The sequence below is a fragment of the Cornus florida genome, unplaced genomic scaffold, assembly GCF_030987335.1.
Source record: "Cornus florida cultivar Cherokee Brave unplaced genomic scaffold, ASM3098733v1 CherokeeBrave_3.0.0_Hap2_Chr04, whole genome shotgun sequence".
Classification (NCBI taxonomy): Eukaryota; Viridiplantae; Streptophyta; class Magnoliopsida; order Cornales; family Cornaceae; genus Cornus; species Cornus florida.
This window is the reverse complement of record NW_026775574.1, coordinates 3,161,296-3,184,259: the sequence shown is the minus strand read 5'-3', so window position 1 is coordinate 3,184,259 and position 22,964 is coordinate 3,161,296. Positions and strand designations below refer to the sequence as shown.

The 22,964-nt window shown below is 36.7% G+C and overlaps 1 protein-coding gene across 1 annotated transcript; it reads right to left on the bottom strand.

The window, feature by feature from the left end:
* Positions 1 to 15,605: 15,605 nt before the first annotated feature.
* Positions 15,606 to 16,106, bottom strand: LOC132304619 (uncharacterized). Its single transcript, XM_059802368.1, has one exon. The coding sequence runs from the start codon at positions 16,104 to 16,106 to the stop codon at positions 15,606 to 15,608; it is 501 nt and encodes a 166-aa protein (XP_059658351.1).
* Positions 16,107 to 22,964: the final 6,858 nt, after the last annotated feature.

Sequence of the window (22,964 nt, the reverse complement as noted above, 5' to 3'; positions counted from 1 at the left end):
AATCATGTTTTAACACATTTATTTTATATTTTAATTTTGTATTAAAATATAAAATAAATGTGTTGAAAAATATTATTTAAAGTGTATTAAATAGAAATTGAAGATAATTTTTGGGTGGAGCTACCACATATTAACATTTTAGATGATAAATTATGAAATGATGCTAGATGTGACACATGAGCTACATTATTAGTTGCTCTCTAATTTTTCATAAATAGTTGCACTTTTTTAAAAAACAAAGTGAATTAGAATTGATCATCTGATATATTACTAAAGTTATACGCCATTTAAGAAATAATTATTTATTAAAACAAAAGGATTAAAGCACTTGAAAATTTTTAATATATAGGGAAACACTGTTTAAAACGAGATACCATAGAGTATGTTTGGTTTATAATTCTGAGAACAATTTTTTGTTTTCAGAAAATTGATGAGAGAAAATTGTACAAAAAAATTCGCTTAGTTCAGTTTTATGAAAATTGTTTTCTGTAAACTCAGTTGTAAAAAAAGTATGTTTTCAGATAATTGTCTTTTATAATTTTATAAAAATAATTTTCTGTTATTTGAATTTTTCAGAGTTATAAACTAAGCGGGTCCTACTGTAATATTTTAATTAATGCTATCACACGTGGATATTTATAAGTTCAATAGTCAAATTAAAAGATGCATTTTAATATTATTTTAATTTTGTAATTATACCGAGTTTATATAAGAGTGTCTCATTATAAGGTTTCTTTGGAAAGATTGCGTATTCAAAATGTCTTTAGTTGTGCTAGTTTGCTGGATTAAATGGATCCTAAATGTGTGTTGTTGGTGTAAGTAGCTAATAATCCATTTTTGATGTACAATTGTAGTAATGGTTATGAGTGGAGCATGTAAGCTTTGCTATGAGTAGTGTTTAAGGCTATTTTACCCACCTTTCCCCATTTTGAATACAGTAGCAATTTTTTTATCACACACGATACCCGAAAGCCAACGTGGCCTTCCAATGTGATTGGACAACACTAGCATTTGACAGTTGGATTTCAATTATTTCATGCCTCAGCAAAGCAATGAAGAGGGGGGTCCTCACTTGAGCTCTCTCTCCATCACCCCAGGCATGGCAGGTTTTTCGTTTCTTTCAAGATTAATTTTGAGTAACGAAAAGTTTCCAAAAATGAATGATTTCATCAAAGAGACTGGTAAATTCTCGTCCGGTGAGACTGTACGGTTAGCATGATCGATACGTGAATCATACAATTTAATTGGACAAATATTTTATTTTTAACGGTATGATACTATTATACATTTTTATAAATCGATCGATTTAGTCGGGTTATACTGATATTCGTCCGAATTTATTATACCGCGATCACTACCAATATCACAATTGCGAACCATAGGTCGAAATTGAACAATTCATATATATGCTTCAAAGTACACCGTGGAGTGTCTGAATACATAGCTTGATATCACTTTAACACAATGTTAAGATTAATGTCACATAATGTTCTAGAGTTGACCTACACCCACCCCCGAATATATGCTTCAACAGGAATCCCACAAGGGTATACTAGAAACCTATATAAAATGCATCCCGTAACCTAGCAGATAAAGTACATTACTTACCCTGCGAGTATAGTAACATTTGTTTATGCACAATCTTAGTTTTAAATTAATTAACCATGGATTATGGTATTAGTTTTTTACTATTATTATTATCGTTGCAAAGGCACAAAGGCCAAGTCATCAATAACAGTATAGAAACGTACAAATCATGAAACAAAATAAGAAAAATGAAGAACAAGTTTCAAATTTGTTAAGAAAGAACTATAGTTCAACAACGAAAATCACCGAAAAGAGAAAAGTAGCAATAGGGGTGATTTGTACGAACCAACGCCTTCAACGAACCAACAAAAAAAATAAAAAATAAAAACCACCACCACCCCCACCCATGTATCACTGCAACTTTAGCTAGTCATGTACTACGTATTCTATTGAGGCTAGCATAATTTAAATTGATTTTCTGTCATTAATTAGAGAGCGTCTGACATGGTCAGTACTTAAAAGCTCATAAATTTACTATTTATGCAAAATCTTCAACAGAATAAGACTAGGGTCCTCATTTCTTCTCTAACACATGGCTGAGACATTTATAATCCACTTTTTTTGACACATTAATGACCTGTTTGGGGCCAGGTGTGGCCACAGGACAGTGAGTACTGAACTCTTTCACGTGCTTTATGTCTCCTTATATTTTGCTCTGTTTTTAGGTTTTGTTCGGTAAAAAATAAAAGGAGTGGAAGAGAGTCTTCGATGTAAAAAAGGTTTGCTCAAAAAAGGAAGAAAAGATGATGATAAGATGGATCATTTAGAATTTGCATTGTAGGAGTTTATTTTACACTTTTGGCAGTCCAAACTACACCTTTATGTTCGTATATAATGATATAAGGGTAAAATTAAATACATTATGGTATAAAATATCATTTTTAAATTTTTTTTTTCATTTGTTTTTATATAATCTATCAGATTAGGGGAGGAGGAGGACTCGAACATAAACACACTTATTCGGAGAGTTGACCAGAAGTAGGGTATACCTATATTTGGCACTGCAAACTAAACCCTTATATTAATATGTATGGATATTAGGGTAAAATTAAACTCATTTTTTCTAATTTTTTTCATTCTTTATTTTACTTGAACAGAGGTAAGTTATATCTTATCATTGACTTAGTTGGTAGAACGGTCAAGTTCCACTCAATTTCAACCTTCTTTTCCACCTACTTTTTATCATATTTTTTTTTTAGGTAAAAACCTAATTTTTATCCTTGTCTCCAAAGGGAACACTATTATTTAAGACTTGAGAAGTTTCAAAATATATAGTTGTTTCTTTAATTTTGGGCCTTAAATTAAAGGCAGGCATTGTAGTGTTCAATGTACGAAAGGCATATCTACCTGCAGCAGATCATCTGCCCCAAAGAGAGAGGCAAAGAGATGGGTGGTGGGCTCTGTTTTCGCCTCATCCTAAACAACCCCACCCACATGTCCATACATGTGATCCCGGACCCCCCCAATCCTACTAAACACACAGTAGGCAGGCCATGAGCAGCGGTTATTGGGTAATTGTCACTCATGCTTGTCAAATACTCGTGTATGTAGAGTCGTGATACAGTAGCCAATGGCTGCAAAAAAGGACTGGTGGACCTCACCTCACTGAATTCGGCCGCCCAACCGTATTTCAAATGAGTTGTGCTATTAGGGGCCGACGTTAGCCCAGGCCCTGTAACATTGTGGTGGACTCCACAAGCCCCGTCTGGTGTTCTCACAAGAGGGGTGAGGCCCACCACTCTTGTGACAGTAATTTGTAACATTGCTCATGAATTAATTTGAGAGGGGAAGGAAAGTCATGAAGTGCAAACATCCCACCGCAGATCAGCGCATTTTGTACTGGGGGGACCATTTGCTCAAATCATTAGCTACCACCATTACTTTGTCTAGGAGCCCACGTCAATTTAAAGCTACTATTTCATGAAATCAACTGTTGAACATCATTTATCACAGTAGTAGATAATGGCTCAATGTAGTTGGTTGTGTAAAAGAAAAATGGATCTCGAATAATATCAAGGGTTGCCCACCTCCTATGTGTTCTCAAAACTCCCTAATATTTATTTTTGATGCAAATAAAGACCTGTTGTCAGTGGTGCGATGAAAAGAGTGAGTAAAGTGCACTTACGAAACGAAATGAAAAAAAAAGGTGAAAAACTAATGCGGCCTTTGTACCCTCGAGAGCAGTGGTTATTAGATAATTGTCACTCGTGCTTGTCAAACACTCATAAATATAGAGCCGTAATCGAGCGCCGCGAATCAGGACTGGTTGACCTCATCTCACTAAATTCGATTGCCCAACCAAATTTCAAATGAGCTATTCTATTAGATCCAGGGGCGGAGCTAGTATATGCTTAGGGGGGCACATGCCCCTGGCTTGGCCACCCTATATTATATATATGATTTTTTTATAAATTTTTGTACATTTATATAGACATTTGTATATTATGCCCCCTTAAATTTTTTCCTTTTCTATTTTCCTTTACTTTTTAAATTTCTTTAATTTTCTTTTTAAAAAAGTCAAATTTTCCTTATTCATGCATGATCTAATCAGTTTCTTTCAAAGTCCAATCATTTTTCTTTCCCTTTTTCTTCTTATTTGTCTTTTTCCTTCTATTCCTTAATTCTTTAATTTTTTATTTTTTTTATATTTTTTTTCACTGTGCCCCCTCTTAATTTAGATCCTGACTCCACCCTTGATTAGGGCGGACCATTGTGGTGGCTCCACAAGTCCCACAAGTGTGGGGCTCACCACTCTTGTTTTTACAAGTCAGGACTAATAAACTTGCTAATGAGTCGGGACTTATAAACCTGCTGATGAGTTAATTTGAGAGAGGAAGATAGGGAGGATAGACTTGGCTCAATGTTTAGTTGGTTATTTAAAAGAAAATTGGATTTGGAATAATAATAATAACAAGATATGTTTGTTTCTCATTTGTCGTTTTATTAGGTGTTTTAGGAAATATTCCATTGTCATTAGAAAGTTATCTAGGAAATATTACATTGTCATCAGAAAGTTATCAAGTCGAATTCCCATTAGGTGTTTAGGAAATACTCCATTATCAGAGCGTTATCAAGTCTAATTCCTATTGACACCAAATGATAAGAATTAAAATAAAGTTTTTCCTCACTTTGCAAGAGAACAAGTTGTGTCAATGTAGATTATGAGATCAAACAATCATTAGAAACTCGTCCACCACTTCAATCAATGATGTTTCTGTTTCCAATCATGTATAGCTTTGAAATGTAGTTTCAAGACTCAAGAGTCAGAGAGAGTAAACTTTCTGTACAAGCTTCAATCCCTCTCAGAAGGGAATAGTCTTTATCATTGAATTATTTTTCGTTTTCGGATTTAATTTAGATTGTGTGATGGACATTTATTATAGCGACTTTAATGGATGGACTTCAACAAAAACTCGTCGTCAAAAATAAACATAACCCATCTTTTCTATTTATGCGCTTTCGATTCAGCATATACGCACACTTAGAACAACATTTTTCAACTCCAGGAATAAGAAAATTGGACTCTAATAAAAAATCCATGCACTCCACTTCCTTATCAAACAATTATGATAACTATTGAAGTAAATAAAGATATTTATAAATTGTTGATAACTAGTGATTCTCAAATATGAGCCATATATGAGCATGATTGTGATGGACATTTATTATAGCGATTTCAATGGATAGAGTTCAACAAAAACTCGTCGTCAAAAATAAACATAACCCGTTTTTTCTATTTTATGCGCTTTAGATTCAGCATATACGCACACTTAGAACAACATTTTTCAACTCCAGGAATAAGAAATTTGGACTCTAATAAAAATCCATGCAGTCCACTTCCTTATCAAACAATTATGATAACTATTGAAGAAAATAAAGGTACTTATAAATTGTTGATAACTAGTGATTCTCAAATATGAGCCATATATGAGCAAGATTGTGTTGCATAAATAGTACATAAGGTACATATATAAAATTTTAGTAACATGAAATCCACACTTGTTATAATGAATTTAAATTAGGAGATTACTCGAATAATTCTTAACAGGAAATTAAATTTGACTTGTATAATTTGAAGAAAAATTCTTCAATGGCACGTAGTTGATGATTGATACATTAGTTGAATATATAAATTATCTATTGTTTATTGAATCATTATGATCATAGTTTATGAGGCCTTATGCCTTTCCTGGTTTTGTTTTAGTGGAAATAAATGTTTAATGTGTGTGATATTTTTTCTTATATGATATGTTCTATTTTGGGTATAAGGAAACATTTTGGGCCATAATATGGAACTCTATGATGTTGAACTAAAACAACAGTAAGTCCAGTTCTAAAGCCAAGCCCATGAACAACCACATAAAGGCCCTTCCAGACATTTTGTTTAACTATGACTGATTCTGTATATAAAATCTACACATACATACATAAATCTCAAGTTTGAGTTTGCTCTTTATGGTCTGCAAAATTTCTTGCCTCACACACTGACACACACAATTGTATGTATGTATGTAACTATGTGTTTCTTGCTATACTACTAATTTATTAATAAGAACTGATCTATATACTCCCATGTATGTCTAGTATCTGCAGTGTATTAAAGTCATATAGTCCCACTTTGCAGGTCAAAGAACAATTAAACCCTCAAAATCTCGAAAGCCTCGCCATCAAGTTACCAAACCCTGGCGTCACTAAAACCTTGAAAGGCCTTGCCATCAAGTTATCAAACCTTGGCACTGTGGCAGTCCTTCAAAACCTTGAAAGCCCTTGACATCGAGTTATCAAACTCTGACGTTGCGCCAGGTCACTCAAAACCTCGAAGAGCTCGCCATCTGAGTTACAAAACCTTGGCATTGCGCCAAGTCACTCAAAACCTCAAAAGACCTCGCCATCGAGTTACCAAACCCTGGCACTATGCCAGGACATTCAAAACCTCCAATGGCCTCGCCATCGAGTTACTAAACCATGGCGCTAAGCCAGGTCACTCAAAGCCTCGAAAAACCTTGCCATCGAGTTACCAAACCCTGTCATTATGCCAGGTCACTCAAAACCTCGAGGGCCTTACCATCAAGTTACCAAATCCTGGAGCTATGCAAGGTCACTCAAAACCTCGAAAGGCCTCGTCATTGAGGTACTAAACCCTAGTGCTGTGCCAAGTCACTCAAAACCTCGAAAGACCTCGCCATCGAGTTACCAAACCCTAGCACTATGCTAGGTCACTTAAAACCTCGAAAGGCCTCGCCATCGAGCTACCAAGCCTTAGCGCTAGGCCAAGCCACCACTTCATAAGTCTGCACTAATCAACAGCACCAGCCATCGAGACTTAAGGTATACATCAGAAGTAGACGTGAAAAACATTGTGCTCAAACTACTCGAGATAAAGATAAGGTCTTCTCAATTAGTAAGAAGTTTTTCTTATTGGGATATTTAGAAGGATTTTGGTTTGATGAACGAGAAACTAGAACATGCTCTGGAACGAGCCTGGTTAGTGAGACAGTAAAAGTACATTGCGACGGAGAAATTTGGCATCACATTTAATGCTTTGGCATCGTCATAATTAACTTAGTCACCACCAATTATAAAATGGCAAAATGCATTTAATGCAATGGATGGAAATCAGCAGGTTCCACGGCTCGATAAGAGGAAGTGACCTCTTAAAGTCCTAGTGTGATCATGACTACCTAGGTAGCCATGATACATGACATAGACCACAGGGTAATTTCCCAAACGTCCGAGGGCTATATATAAGAGCTGAGGGCAAGCATTAAAGGTAGAAAAAAGAGAGTATTCATGTCATCACAGTAGTACACATCCCTATCTCCACTAGCTCGCTAACCAATCTATTCCTCTTCCTTCTTTCATCTCCTTCTTTGGATCCCTCATATTTGTGTTCATAGATATCACCATTTACATAACTTTCAGTGTGTTACGAAAAGACCCTTCTACAGTGTCAACTTAAACAATAACCCATATAGAAACTGATACAAATTATATCACATCGACATAGCTAGTTATTAAGGTTGTTTGGTAATGGCACAACTGCGCGCCTTGATAATCCACATATATGTAGCTGACGATAGGTGAAATTTTACCATTATCATATGTAGAAATAATTAATGCGATGTTTGACAGACCAACATTTTTATATGAAAAGTGAGATAAACTCTTTAAGAAGACAGTTGGACACTACTTAAAAGAGTCACACAAAACAACCATGGTGGTTTGAAGCATTACTCAGCTTTATATATATAGTTCCACTTCTATTTGTTAACAATATTGGCAATAAAAATATGTGTGTATATATATAGTACTGTCATAACCATGGTAGGAACTATACTGAGCGTAGCTGTTATGTACATATTCAATGAATGATTATGTTGTGGACTTGCCATATATAGTAATTAAATATGTTTACTAGCAGCAGATGGGGCACAGGCAATTGGCAGCCTATAATGGAAACTGTATGCAATAGTGATTGTGGTTATGGTAATAGTTGCAATTGGTGTTATAAATTGACATGTAGAACCATGCGAGGGTGTTAGTGACACACTATGAAGCTAGTGGCATCTACAAATGTGATCGTCAATGCAGCTTCTACATTACTTCGGGGTATCGTAATTTGGGGTTTCTCATATCGATCATTCATCAAGTGGAGTCCACCACCACATCCAATGACTAGGGCAATTGAATAATTCATCACGTGAAGTCCACCACCACATCCAATTACTGAAAGACTTGCGGATATGATACTCACGAAATATTCTAGAATTTGTTTTTTTTTATTACTCTATATCCTTTTGTCCAGATGGGGTAGGCGACCCAACTCAATGTTTTCATGGTCAAATAAAATCCATTTTGGGGGTTCAACAGTTTCAATGGAAGAATCTTTGGAATGAATATTAGAAATGCTGTTAGAACCTCTTTCACCAACTGCTATTTTTCAAGATAACTCTTAAATTATATTAGAGTTTTGGTTATTCTTAATCACATACGAGTCTAAACAATAAGAATCAAACGAATAAGATTTAAACTTTGGCGAGACATAACCCAGCTAAGGAGACAGAGTAATTGGTTTTAATATATCTATTATAGCAGTTTATATAGAAAAAAACACTTTTGGTATGGTTTGGCAAGGACTATTGTCTCTCATATGAGATAGAATCTAATGATTTACGATATTACCAATATACAATAAAATAATAACAAGATTAGTCGAATGTTTATATTATAAAGATATATATTCAACAACACAACACCCAGAGTCGAGCCAATTAAGTTATGGAAATCTATTTTTGTCTTCTTCTCTCTTATGAATTAAAAAGTTTTTGGTCACTTTCATCTCAATTCTCTCTCTTCTTATCAATGACTTTTTTTAAGTTATGGAAAGATATCTTCCTCTTCCAGACTTCCTCTCTCTTTCCGATTAATGTTTTGGTCACTTCTACTATAATTTTTTTATGATTTGACATTAATCTTTGTAAGTAACAATGTTGATGTCATAAATAAGCACGAGAAATATAATCAACTTCATCTAACGGTAATGGTAATTTTTTTTTATTTTTTTTATTTTTGTATTATATGTCTCTGGTATAATTGAATTTTTTTTTTCCTTCATGTAATTTTTAAAAATTAATTTGGAATCTCTTTGAATCTTGAAGTTTGTTGATAAGAAAAGAAAAAAACAAATATTTTGTGAAAATAACACACCGAGAGAAAGAAAGAGAGAGTATTATATACAAGTATATTTTAGCTTGTATATCCCTTTAATAAAATCTTTGTATTATATTGTGTTATAGTAATAAACTAAACCATATTTTGAAAAATATATTTGTATCTTATATTGAAGTGGTTGTCGCTTTCTTCTCTTTTTAATCTTTCATCAGCACATTGTCTCACTAGTTTTTATCTCCAGTAATTTTTTAGCCATTTTCTTTACTTTTGTTTTGAATAGCTGTCAAAGAGTTTTGAATAAATTCTCTTTTCAAGAAAAAAAAAAAGGAAAGAAAAAAGTACTACTTGTAGTAAATAAAGAAGGAAAAAAAAAAAACAAACAGAAAGTTCATATTGTAAAGGATAGTTATGGTATTATAAAAGAAAAGTGATGCATTAAAGAGTTTATGAATTTTTTTGTCATTTATGTTGTAGAAAAAGAGAATTAGAGTGTAGTGTAGAAAAATGGAGTGCGAATACCGACTCTATTTTTTTATTATTATTATTTAAACCCTAATTTTGTTTTCCTTTCAAAGTCTTTTTTTTTTTTTCTTGTTCTTTTTTTTTTTCCTTATTCTTCTAAAAAAATTTCTTTTCTTTATTTTTTCCTCTTCCTTATTATTATTATTTTTTAACTTTTATGAACTCTATGTGTGTATTTATACTTTTGAATTTTTTTTTTTAATGTAATAGTTTTGTGAATAATTAATGCACTGTTATTGCACTTCTCTCTCTGTATATATATTTTGAAAGGTACACTTCTATATTTGGATTTGTGATTTATTGCATTGTTAGTTTCCATGTTTCTTATGAAATTGATTGATGTTTGGTCACTATTATTAATTAAATTAATGAAAAGCATGGCGCAGTTGATTTTCTTATACCCTGAAATAAAATCCTGGCTTGCCAACAGCTTTCTAAGAAATCTGTTACACAAAATTTTATGAAATGACAATTCTACACTTCCCTGTTATGAAAATATTACCCTAAGAAGAAAATCATAAATGTTAAAAAACAATTTTAAGAGAAATCAAAGGAAGTAATAAATGTTAAATGGGCAACACTAACACCGAACACTTGCAGTGAATTGCCTAACCGAATAATTTTTATTTATGACATAATTGATTAATTAAAATAGTAGATTTAACAATTTATTGTAATCATTAAGTGTAAGTGAAAGTACAAAGAATTTCCCCCAATTACAGAGAGAAATTTTTCACTCCCAATCTTTTCTAACCTCTTTTCTCTCTCGATCTCCCTTATTTATAGACGGTTACAACCTCCTCTAGCCTAGGCCTTATCTGCTCCCTTTTGCCTGGACTCAACTTCTCTCATTTTAACATGGGCTTCTGCAATAACTTTATGAATCTGGGCCCATCCAGCGTGAACTTGCTCCACCTTGTCTATCCATATTCGACCCGTCCTTTGCAATACGGATCATACCAAGCCTGGGTCATTTTGGTGTCCTCATCTGCCCCCAATAATCTCTCCCCTCATTAATGAGGGTGAGATTATTGAAAAGACACGATCTTGGTCTAACGGCTCGGAGCAATGACACGAGGAATCGAACGGCTGGCACAAAAACCCAAGCTTCGAGATCTGCAGCGCCACTTTTTGCCTTGACCTTTTGAGTTCCATGTCGCCTTTACTTTTCTTCTTTAAAAACTCCGGTCTTTCAACCTTCACCCTTCTTCTTATATCTCGTTTCTACTCTCCGCTGCCTTCCTGCACACTTCGGCGATCCTTTTTCAATTTCTCCGGCGAGTTTTTCCTTTTCGATTTTTAGCTACTGTGCCGTTGCTGCGTTCGTCACAAACTTTCAAGGTCAGTTTTTTTTTTTTTAAATCTCTTTTAAAAAAAAAAAACCTTTATTGCCTAGGACTCTTCCCCTTCTCCATGTCTCCCCTTAATCTGAACGCCATTCGATCCAAGAATTGCATTCCTTGCGATATTTCCCTCATAGTCTATCCACTAAACTTAAAGGGGAGATTTGGTGAGGGTCTCCTTCCTGGGGAAGTTTTATTCTCCGCCGTTCACTTGAACGTCATTAAGTTCCCCCTACACCCATTCTTTTGTTATGCTTTCAACAAATTGGGGCTCTGCCCCCTGCAAGTTAACCCTAATTATCTTAGGGTAATTTCAGTCCTCCTACTCTTGAATCATGACAGGGGTCTCAATCTCGACATTATTGGCCTTCTCCTCTGCTATCGGATTAATAAGATTTCACAAAATGATTTGTACTATCACTTCTTCCCTATTGACAAACGGTCGATCTGCACTGATAAGAACTCATTTGAAAAAGGCTGAAGACGAAATTTAATTGTGGTTAGTGGGAATTGGCAGACTTCGCTCTGCTAATCCTGCTCTATCCCTTCTTCCTTTGGAGCATGCTCTGTCTCTGGCTACAAAAAGCTGAAAACACATCCTACTGAATGCCACTGTGAAAGTTGTTTTGCACTTTTCTTTGTAAATGCCTTCAAATTCCCCATGATGAACTAGTTTATAGCGTCTGCAGGGCTAGGTTAGACACCTTGCAAGATAGTGTGCTAAACAATGTCCCTTCAGCTACTGATTTGCTTACATCTGACAATCTCTCTGACATCTCTCTTTTAGGGTCTACAATGGAGAACATTCAGATCCCATCTTTCAACAGGAGGAGGCGTCTTGCTCCCACCCCTTCTAACATTCCTGCTATCACATCATCATCTACACCTGCTTCCACATCGTCTTCCCTTGCTGTCTCTGCCCCAGAGTAAGTTATGATTGTTCCAACTGTGACTCAAGTCATAAACCGTTCTGCTGATGAGCCTTCTGAGCTCACTCATGCTGAGAACCCTATTGTGGGCCATACTGCTGAGATCCGTCCTGCTGCTCCCATCATTATGCCTTCCAACATCTCGTATGATACTTCCTCAGAGAGCACTTAGGATGCTGGAAATTCGCAAGACAATGGAGGGTCAGCTAATGCTGGTCTGTCAGAAAAAAGTTTAGGAAAAAGGCCAATGCCTGAGGGCGGTCATGACCGGAGTGATATCCCACCAGCCCGGAGGATCAGGATGGCTTCCTTCAGGGTTACTGAACCATTGCCCCCTGCCCGGTTCTTCATTCCAGAAGGCGAATCGGCCAGAACCTTTGGTCCGACTCCATCTGTTCTTCCATGGCGACCTTTGCTCAGCCGTGAAGATGGATCGACCATTGGCTCCACTGACTCAATATACAAGGACCCCCTCACCTCCTTTGCTTTCTACAAGGGTTTCCAGACCCCCAAGGACCTTGAGATTCAGAACAAGTTATCCTTTGGTGAAATGTTCCAGCGGTTCCCAGCTGCTGCTATGGAGCTGACTCTTCTTTTTATTGAAATACGTTTCTTTTCTGCTATAACTCCTTAGTAGCTGGTCTAACCTGAATTTCTCTTTCTTCATGCAGACTTTATTCGGGATGTTTACTTTCCAAAAAACCATTGAAACTCTGAACAAAAAGCTTAAATCCCTTTCTGTGGGCCTTAAAAGGTCTGTTGAAGCAGAGAATCTCCTTGAGGCCAAAGTTACTGAGCTGGAGTCTAAGCTGAGCGAGTCAGAAAAGGGGGTTGATGACTTAAAGGCAGAGAGGGATGGTCTGGCAAATGAGAGGGATTCCCTCAGAGCTGAACGGGATACCCTGAAGACTGAACGGGATTCTCTTCAGGATGAGGTTGATGTCTTGAAAACTGAGAAGAGTGTTGCTCTGACAGAAAAGGACTCTCTCAAAGCTGAGAAAGGAGACCTTCAGCGCTCATTCATTGCTGAACGGTTGTCTCATGCGAACTCACAAGAGAAGCTCTTAAACAAACGGTCTTCCTTGCTGAACATGATCGGCAAAGTCGAAGGGGGTATGAAAGCTCTCCTTGCTCGCTTCACCAGAACTAGTGCCATCCGGTATGCTGAAGGGTACAGAGACGGTTTTATTGACCGTTCTCCCCTTGAAGGTTAATCAAGCTCTTGTACTGGTCCAGATGAATTAGATGTTTCTCTGGATATCCACCCCCCAAATAATTATCAAAACCCACCCTGTGACCCGGCTGAGAATATTTTCATCGAGTGCATAGAGGTTGCATCCTCAGGAATTGTCCCACCCTTTCATCCCCTGAACATTCTTCCCCTTTCTACCATTGTGCCCTCTTCCTCAGTTGTTGCTGACAGACCTATGCCTGCTGAGGGAATGATTCATCTTGACTCCCCCTCTAAGGATGATAGGGCAGCTGAGAATGGAGAAGACCTCAATGGTCCAGAGGATGATGGTGGGGAGAACGACAGGTTACAGCCTGGAGAAGATCATCAGAACTAACATCCTGAAGCAGTTTTTTTTTTTTTTTTTTTTTTTTTTTTTTTTATCTTCATGTATCGAGCTATGTACCTTAAGACCTTTTTTGTAATGAATGATAATGCTTTTGTTCAGCATGACTTCCATGCTTCAAGTTTTCCATTTTCAGCTTTGTTGTGTATTTTCACAAGTGTTTGGCGTTCGGCTTAAAGTGCCAGCTGCCACTAACTTTGCTGAATGCCTGGCGCTCGGCTTGAACGCCACTTGCCACTTGGCTTTATTTTTGTTTTGAGTAAGTATTTGGCGTTCGGCTTAAAGTGCCAGCTGCCACTAACTTTGCTAAATGCCTAGTGCTCGACTTGAATGCCACTTGCCACTTGGCTTTATTTTTGTTTTTGAGTAAGTGTTTGGCGTTCGGCTTAAAGTGCCAGCTGCCACTAACTTTGCTGAATGCCTGGTGCTCGGCTTGAACGCCACTTGCCACTTGGCTTTATTTTTGTTTTTGAGCAAGTATTTGGCGTTCGGCTTAAAGTGCCAGCTGCCACTAACTTTGCTGAATGCCTGGCGCTCAACTTAAACGTCACTTGCCACTTGGCTTTATTTTTGTTTTTGAGCAAGTATTTGGCATTCGGCTTAAAGTGCCAGCTGCCACTAACTTTGCTGAATGCCTGGCGCTCAGCTTGAACGTCACTTGCCACTTGGCTTTATTTTTGTTTTTGAGTAAGTGTTTGGCGTTCGGCTTAAAGTGCCAGCTGCCACTAACTTTGCTGAATGGGAAGGATGTCAATTAATTTTTGAGCAAAGAAAAGACTTCTTATAAAGCTTGGGAATTTCGTACACTTGCAAGTATGCAATTTAAAGCACGCATATTGCTTGAAATTAAACTTTACTTTTACTAGTAGTACCTTTTCAGGGATGTAGCATTCCATGGCTTATTGACTACCCTTCCGGCCATAGTTTCTAGGACGTACGCCCCTTTCCCTATGACCTCTGCTATTCTATATGGACCTTCCCATGGGGAGAACATCTTTTTGACTATCCCCACCTTCCTTTTCAGAACCAGATCGCCAAGAGCGAAGTCTCTGTGCCTTACCTTCTTGTTGTGGCTATTCACAAGCGTCTGTTGATAAGAGGCAAGCCTTATTGCTGTCGTATCCCTTTTTTCCTCAAGCAAATCGAGATTAAACCTTAGCATTCTGTCATTCTGCTCTTCATCCCATACTGGTGCAACACATCGAACACATCCTGCAGGTGCGCTAAATGATCGCTCTTCTTTTTACTCTTGACCACCATATCATCAATATAAGCCTCGACAGTGCTTCCTATTTGGCCCTTGAAAATCTTGTTGATCAACCTCTAATAAGTAGCTCCAGCATTTTTTAATAACAATAAGTCCCTCGTTCAGTAACAAATGAAGTTTTCTCTTCGTCAACTGGGTCTATGGGAATTTGATTATAACCAGAATAAGCATCCAGGAAGGTTAATCGCTCGTATCCTGTGGTGGGATCTACCATTTGATCAATCCTTGGCAATGGGAAACTATCCTTTGGGCAAGCTTTATTCAGATTAGTGAAGTCGATATACACTCGCCATTTCCCATTCTTTTTCTGCACTACAATAACATTGGAGAGCCAGGCCGGGTACTGAACTTCTCGGATGAATCCGGCTTCAAGCAGCCGATCAATCTCCTCAGCTATAATCTGGTTTCGTTCTGGAGCAAATCTTCTCTGCTTCTGCCTTACTGGCTTTGCATTCGGGTCCACATTGAAGGAATGGCAGGATACAGAAGGATTTATCCATGGCATATCTGAATGGCTACATGCGAAAACATCTGCGTTCCGAGTCAAGAAATCAATCAACTCTAGTTTTTCCTCTGCAGTAAGGCTGGTTCCCACTCTTGTTGTTCAGTCCGGCTTTTCATGATCAATCTTCACTTTATGAAGGGGTTCTGTGATCAGAACTGGTGGCTCCTCCTCCCCCTCTTTGCTAGGAGGAGGTTTCTGTAATTGCTATTTTGGACTGGCAGAACGGATGGGATTTTTCCCTTTTCCAGCAGATTTCAAAGTCACTGAATAACATTCTTTAGCTGTAACCTGGTCCCCATGTAGGTCTATCACCTTAGTCCCATCTGGACCCAAGCATCGCATCACTTGATGCAGGGTTGATGGAACGCCCTGAACCCGGTGAATCCATCCTCTGCCCATCAAAAGGTTGTAAGATGGATGAATTTCCACGACCACAAAACTTTCAGTCAAAACTCGCTCAGCAGCTTGTACTATCAATTCGACCATTCCAATGGGTTCCACTCGCTTCCCATCAAATCCGAGCAACGGATTTCCTGTGGGTTTGAGTTTTCCGGGTTCGATCTTGAGTCGGTCGAACGTCACCCTGGGCATGACATTCGCACTACTGCCTGGATCAATCAGAACTCTTCGCACAAGGCATTCTGCAACCGTCATACTGACTACTAATAAATCTTCATGAGGAATCTGAACACGTAGCAGGTCCATTCTATCAAACTTTATCGGTGTGAACGCGTTCTGCTGGTGCAAAGTATGCACACTGCCAATCCTCCTTTTCAACTGGGTCTGGCGTAACCGTGTTCTGAGCAATTCTTCTGACTCAATTGTTTGTTCAGGCCGGCCATGAATTGCATTTATAATCCGAACAGGCTGGGAGTTGTGTGGGTTCGTGTGATACCCCCGGATTTCTGAATGCGGGTTGGCCAGGCCCACGCCCGAATACCCGAGGATATCAAAACAAATTGATAATAAACGAACACAGAGTACAAAAGAATAAAGAAGAATAAATAAAATGCTGACAAGAAACTAAAATGATAATCTAATAATAAACCTCAGAATATATTTCCATTAGTTAATAAACTCTTCTGATACAACTGATCCTCCAAAATACAACTCGGGAATCCATACTGTGTGGACCCCTAGAAAATCCAAACTAAACAAATGACAGTAATCTAAAACAGGAAACTGAATCATAAATGACCTCCTATGTAGCATCAGAAGAATGAAGTAGATTGATCCCCGCTCAGCACGAACAACCTCTACTCGTGACAAACACCTGAAAAATAATGGTGGGTCAGGCCCACAAACAAGTTCTACTCTACTACAGTCTAAGCAGAGATCCGATACACGTATACATCCTAGTCAATCCAACAGTAACTAGTAGTCCGTATATATATATATACACACTAAAGGAACCTCACTAGACTATAGGGTTGTCTCAACCTGAATAGTAGGCAACATGCAAAACGCACATATAGTGGGCATGAGTACCTAGACCTACCAGGGTACACAACTACACCATATCTAGCTACACATCCCTGGCGATATACGCGCCCTAACCATTGATCTTGAGACTCAAGCTCATATCATGGCACCATACTTATATATATAAAATCTAGTAATCATCCTATCCAGTATAAATTAATCCTCCAGAAGTCATTCAACTTGTTCAACTGACCTGACTTGAATATAAGTAGGACTTAATATTTTAGTTAATCCATTCCCTTATATAATAAATTAATCCTCCATAAGTCATTCAACTTGTTCAGCTGATCTGACTTGAATATAAGTAGGACTTAATATTTTAGTTAATCCATTCCCTTATATAAAATAAGTAGGACTTAACTGATAAGTTAATCCGTCCTTAGAATGCCACCGTCCTATATCGGTGCATTAAACCACACAATCCAACAATTAATGTAACGATTAAGGAAATACATTAAACAGTCCAGAAATAACTATGATAATATGATATCAAGTTATCACAAAATAGGAATGACTTATTATTTATTTAAGCTTCCTATATCATATGTCCTACATTAACTGATTCTTATATATATGATGATATTTTATTGTACCGTCAAATAAGCATTCTCCATATCCAATTCATCCTACACATTTAATCTCAATTGCTAAAACATATTAAAAGATTAAATGTATTCGTTTGTTTAAAATATTCAAATAGCAAGCATCATTATGATTGAGTCTATTTAAATTTATTTAAACCCAAACTTAGTTCCTATTTAATGTTCAGGAATCCTAGGCATGTTTCTACGTTCCATCATTCCACAGATATGAAAAATACATAATTTAAACATGTAAAAATTCACACCGGAAATCAAATCAAAATCATGCATTTATCAATTCATAACACAAGAACAGATTTGAACAAAATTCATAAAACTTATGTTCTAATCCAATTAAACATGCATAATTATTTAATTTTATGTGTTTAATAAATTCTGGAATTTCCTAGGCATGTATAGAAACACGAATCAAAGGGAAAGAGATAGAAGAAGAACTTGCCTTAAACTTTCGGATCGAAAGTTAAACTTCTTCTTCCTTGATCTTCTCTCTGCAGGGTTTTTCTCCTCATTCCTTCCATTTCCTCCTTCCTTCTCTAACACTCTCTCTCTAGAATATATCACGTGAATATTTCTAACCCCCTTTTACAACCTATAGCTATATATTTATAGGCTAAATAAAATAACCCTAACCTTTTTTCCCAATCCAAGTCAACTTAAAAAATATATATATTAAAATATTAAAAAGGTAAGTAAAATATGTTACGTATATAATTTATGTATATGTTTATTAAATAAATAAATTATACACATACCATTATTTATTAATGGATTATCCAATAATACTTAAGTTACCATAATATTATAGATTAACTTAAAACATAATACGTATCAAATCTATGTATATTTTTATTACTTAAATATAAAACATATACATCAGATTAAATATTACTACATTAATAAATTACTTTCCCTTTTATATATATTAAAAAGGTAAGTAAAATATGTTACGTATATAATTTATGTATATGTTTATTAAATAAATAAATTATACACATTCCATTATTTATTAATGGATTATCCAATAATACTTAAGTTACCATAATATTATAAAGTAACTTAAAACATAACACGTATCAAATCTACGTATATTTTTATTATTTAAATACAAAACATATACATCAGATTAAATATTACTACCTAAGTTACCATAAAAGTAATTAATAAATTACTTTCCTTTGTATATATGTATATAATAAATATCTATATATATACATACATAACGATCCATGGATAATAATTCATACACATCCAACCTCCTATCCAAGTAGTCCATAGGACCCCAATTGGTTGGCCCATTACTATTAACCATAACCATAAAAGAAAAATAAAATAAAATAATAAAAGAAAAGAAAACATTTAATTTACAATTAATTAAAACACCATTTAAGCACATAATCTAATTAAACAATTAACACATAGACAAATACAAATAATACATAGACACGTAATCAAATAATCAAGTAATACCTAATTCAATTAAATACATAAGCAATTAGTCAAATAATTTAAATAATTAAAAATACAATTAAAACAAATAAATAAATACCGAGACTATCCTTTTAAAATTAGGGGTATTACAGTTCGGCCTCTGGTTCCGCTTGATCTGCTCAGTCGGGCGGTTCTTGTGATACCCCTCGGATCCAAGACACGGGTCGATCAGGCCCAGGCCCAAACCCGAGGGAATATCAAACAATTAAAGTATTTTAAAACGAACACAGATGACAAAAAGAAACAATAAAGATAGAATAAAGCTGAAAGAAATAATAATAATAAAACCCTCCATGTGTAACTGAAATAATAAAACTCCAATCCTCTCAAAACTTCAAGGTTACAACTTGGGAATCCACTGGTGGACCCCTAACCAAAAGTTCAACTGAAACAGAAAACTGAAAATAGATAATGCCAGAAACATCGAGAGAAATCCTACGTAATCAGATGAATGTGAGACTGTCCTCGACAAGCACGATCAAGCTCTAAGGCTGGAACCGTCCTGTACCTGAAAAGAATAATGAAGGAGTGGGTCAGACCCACGAGCAAGTTCTAATCTAACTGCAATCCATACAGTGACCCGATACGCAGATACACCGTAAACACCTCACAATATCTATCTAGTCCATACGTATAAATATATCCACACTAAGGGACATTCACTAGTCTATAATAGGGGTCTTAACCTGAATAGAAGGCAACATGCGAATACGCACCCAAAGGTGGGCATGAGTACCTAGACCTAACAGGGTACACCTCAACCTATTATAACCAGCTACGTATCCATTGCATAGACGCACCCTAACCAACGAGTCTGAGACTCAAGCTCAACTCGTAGTACCATAAACATATATATAAAGTCCGTCCAAATCCAGGGTATGTAATTCAACTATTTATTAAACTGACATACAATAAACCAACTAGTTAGTCACTCAACTTATTCAGTTGATATGACTTAACTACCATCCGTTAATCCAGGAAGTCATCCAACTTGGTTACAGCTGATCTGACTTGGTCACAATTAGGATTCGATATCTTTCAATCCATTCCATTAATCCATTAGGTTAGGTTTATGCGTTTTGAGCTAAACCGTCCCTAGTATGTCACCGTCCCATACCGGTGCATACAATCCTCCATGTCCAGGTAAATTACAATGTATACATAATGAACAAGTAATTTACAGTCCAAAACCACCATCCAAATAATTGTAGAAAAATATTTAAGATTTCAGCAATTTAAATCCCAAAATTAAACCATGTAATTGCAGGAAACAGTTTAATAGTTTACACAACTAGCATCCAAAGCATGCATTGACCCAATCCAATATATCAATGACTCTATCATGCATTTAGAACAAATTCTATAATCCCATTATAGTCCAACAAATTGCTAGATTAACATAAACAATTTATTTCGTCCCATTCGATAACAGTGTACTAAGTCATTCGCTTTTATACTGTTTTATCCTTTATCTTAGAGACTTAAACCATGCATCAACTAGTTTAATCACACTTAGAATCAAGTAATTAAATCCTCTGAAAAGTCCCCACAATCCATTAGAAGCATCCCAAGGCTCAAACAGTGTCCAGAATACCAAACAGTGCCTTAAAACTAAAAAAAAATAAAAATTAAACGTATATTGCAAAAGGGAGCCTGCTCCAAATTTTGGGAGCAGGCTCTTTCAGCCTAGAGCCGGCTCTACTTGTTGTGGGAGCCGGCTCCCACATCCATGGAGCCGGCTCTAAGGACTCCTAGAGCCGGCTCTAGGCTGAAAGAGCCTGCTCCCAAAATTTGGAGCAGGCTCCCTTTTGCAATATACGTTTAATTTTTATTTTTTTTTAGTTTTAAGGCACTGTTTGGTTTTCTGGACACTGTTTGAGCCTTGGGATGCTTCTAATGAATTGTGGGGACTTTTCAGAGGATTTAATTACTTGATTCTAAGTGTGATTAAACTAGTTGATGCATGGTTTAAGTCTCTAAGATAAAGGATAAAACAGTATAAAAGCAAATGACTTAGTACACTGTTATAGGATGGGACGAAATAAATTGTTTAGGTTAATCTAGCAATTTGTTGGACTATAATGGGATTATAGAATTTGTTCTAAATGCATGATAGAGTCATTGATATATTGGATTTGGTCAATGCATGCTTTGGATGCTAGTTGTGTAAACTATTAAACTGTTTCCTGCAATTACATGGTTTAATTCTGGGATTTAAATTGCTGAAATCTTAAATATTTTTCTGCAATTATTTGGATGGTGGTTTTGGACTGTAAATTACTTGTTCATTATGTATACATTGTAATTTATCTGGACATGGAGGATTGTATGCACCGGTATGGGACGGTGACATACTAGGGACGGTTTAGCTCAAAACGCATAAACCTAACCTAATGGATTAATGGAATGGATTGAAAGATATCGAATCCTAATTGTGACCAAGTCAGATCAGCTGTAACCAAGTTGGATGACTTCCTGGATTAACGGATGGTAGTTAAGTCATATCAACTGAATAAGTTGAGTGACTAACTAGTTGGTTTATTGTATGTCAGTTTAATAAATAATTGAATTACATACCCTGGATTTGGACGGACTTTATATATATGTTTATGGTACCACGAGTTGAGCTTGAGTCTCAGACTTGTTGGTTAGGGTGCGTATATGCAGTGGATGCATAGCTGGTTATAATAGGTTGAGGTATACCCTATTAGGTTTAGGTACTCATGCCCACCTTTGGGTGCGTATTCGCATGTTGCCTTCTATTCAAATTGAGACCCCTATTATAGACTAATGAATGTCCTTTAGTGTGGATATATTTATACGTATGGACTAGATAGATATTGTGAGGTGTCTACGGTGTATCTGCGTATCGGCGTATCGGGTCACTGTATGGATTGCAGTTAGATTAGAACTTACTCGTGGGTCTGACCGACTCCTTCATTATTCTTTTCAGGTACAGGACGGTTCCAGCCTTAGAGCTTGATCGTGCTTGTCGAGGACAGTCTCACATTCATCTGATTACGTAGGACTTCTCTCGACGTTTCTAGCATTATCTATTTTCAGTTTTCAGTTTCAGTTGAACTTTTGGTTAGGGGTCCACCAGTGGATTCCCAAGTTGTAACCTTGAAGTTTTGGGAGGATTGGAGTTTTATTATTCAATTACACATGGAGGGTTTTATTATTATTATTTCTTTCAGCTTTATTCTATCTTTATTATTTCTTTTTATCATCTGTCTTCGTTTTAAAATAATTTAATTGTTTGATATTCCCTCGAGTTTGGGCCTGGGCCTGATCAACCCGTGTCTCGGATCCGAGGGGTATCACAGTTGGTATCAGAGCACTCCGGGTTCAAGTGTCTCTAGGACGTTTCGTATTAAGACTTCCGCGTTGCATTTTTTTTATATATAGAGCTCATGTTTAGGATTCGTTGAATTCTTTTACGGTTCGTTTAAACTCGTACTGATGTCTGTCTTTCTATGTTAACAGCATGGTTAACACTGGAAGAGGATAGAACATGAACAGTCGACAGAGGAGCGCGGCACGTAGACAGCAGGAACGTCTACAACGTCAGCAAATGGAAGAAGAGCAGCAAATGCCAGGGTTTCAGGAGGAGCAGGAGGAAGTTCAACAAACTCAGGGTCGGGTCAGAGATCCAGAGATTCCTCCACACCTCAATGACCTTGTTGCTCGGGCTATAAAGGCTGGGGTAACAGCTGCACTTTGGAACCAACCACAGGTTCAGCAGGCACCTGTACCAGTACCAGTGGTTCAGACAGATTCTTGGGGAAAGGCTAGGAGCTCTTTCACAAAGGAGAGTCCACCTGTGTTCTCAGGCTCAACCGATGCGAGAGCAGCTCACCAGTGGAAACAGGATATTGAGCGTCATCTTCATTTGGTTCAGTGCACGGAGGTTCAGAAGCAGATGTTTGCTACTTTCAAGCTAGTTGGGGATGCATTACAGTGGTGGGAGTCAGTTACCACCCCAGAGGAG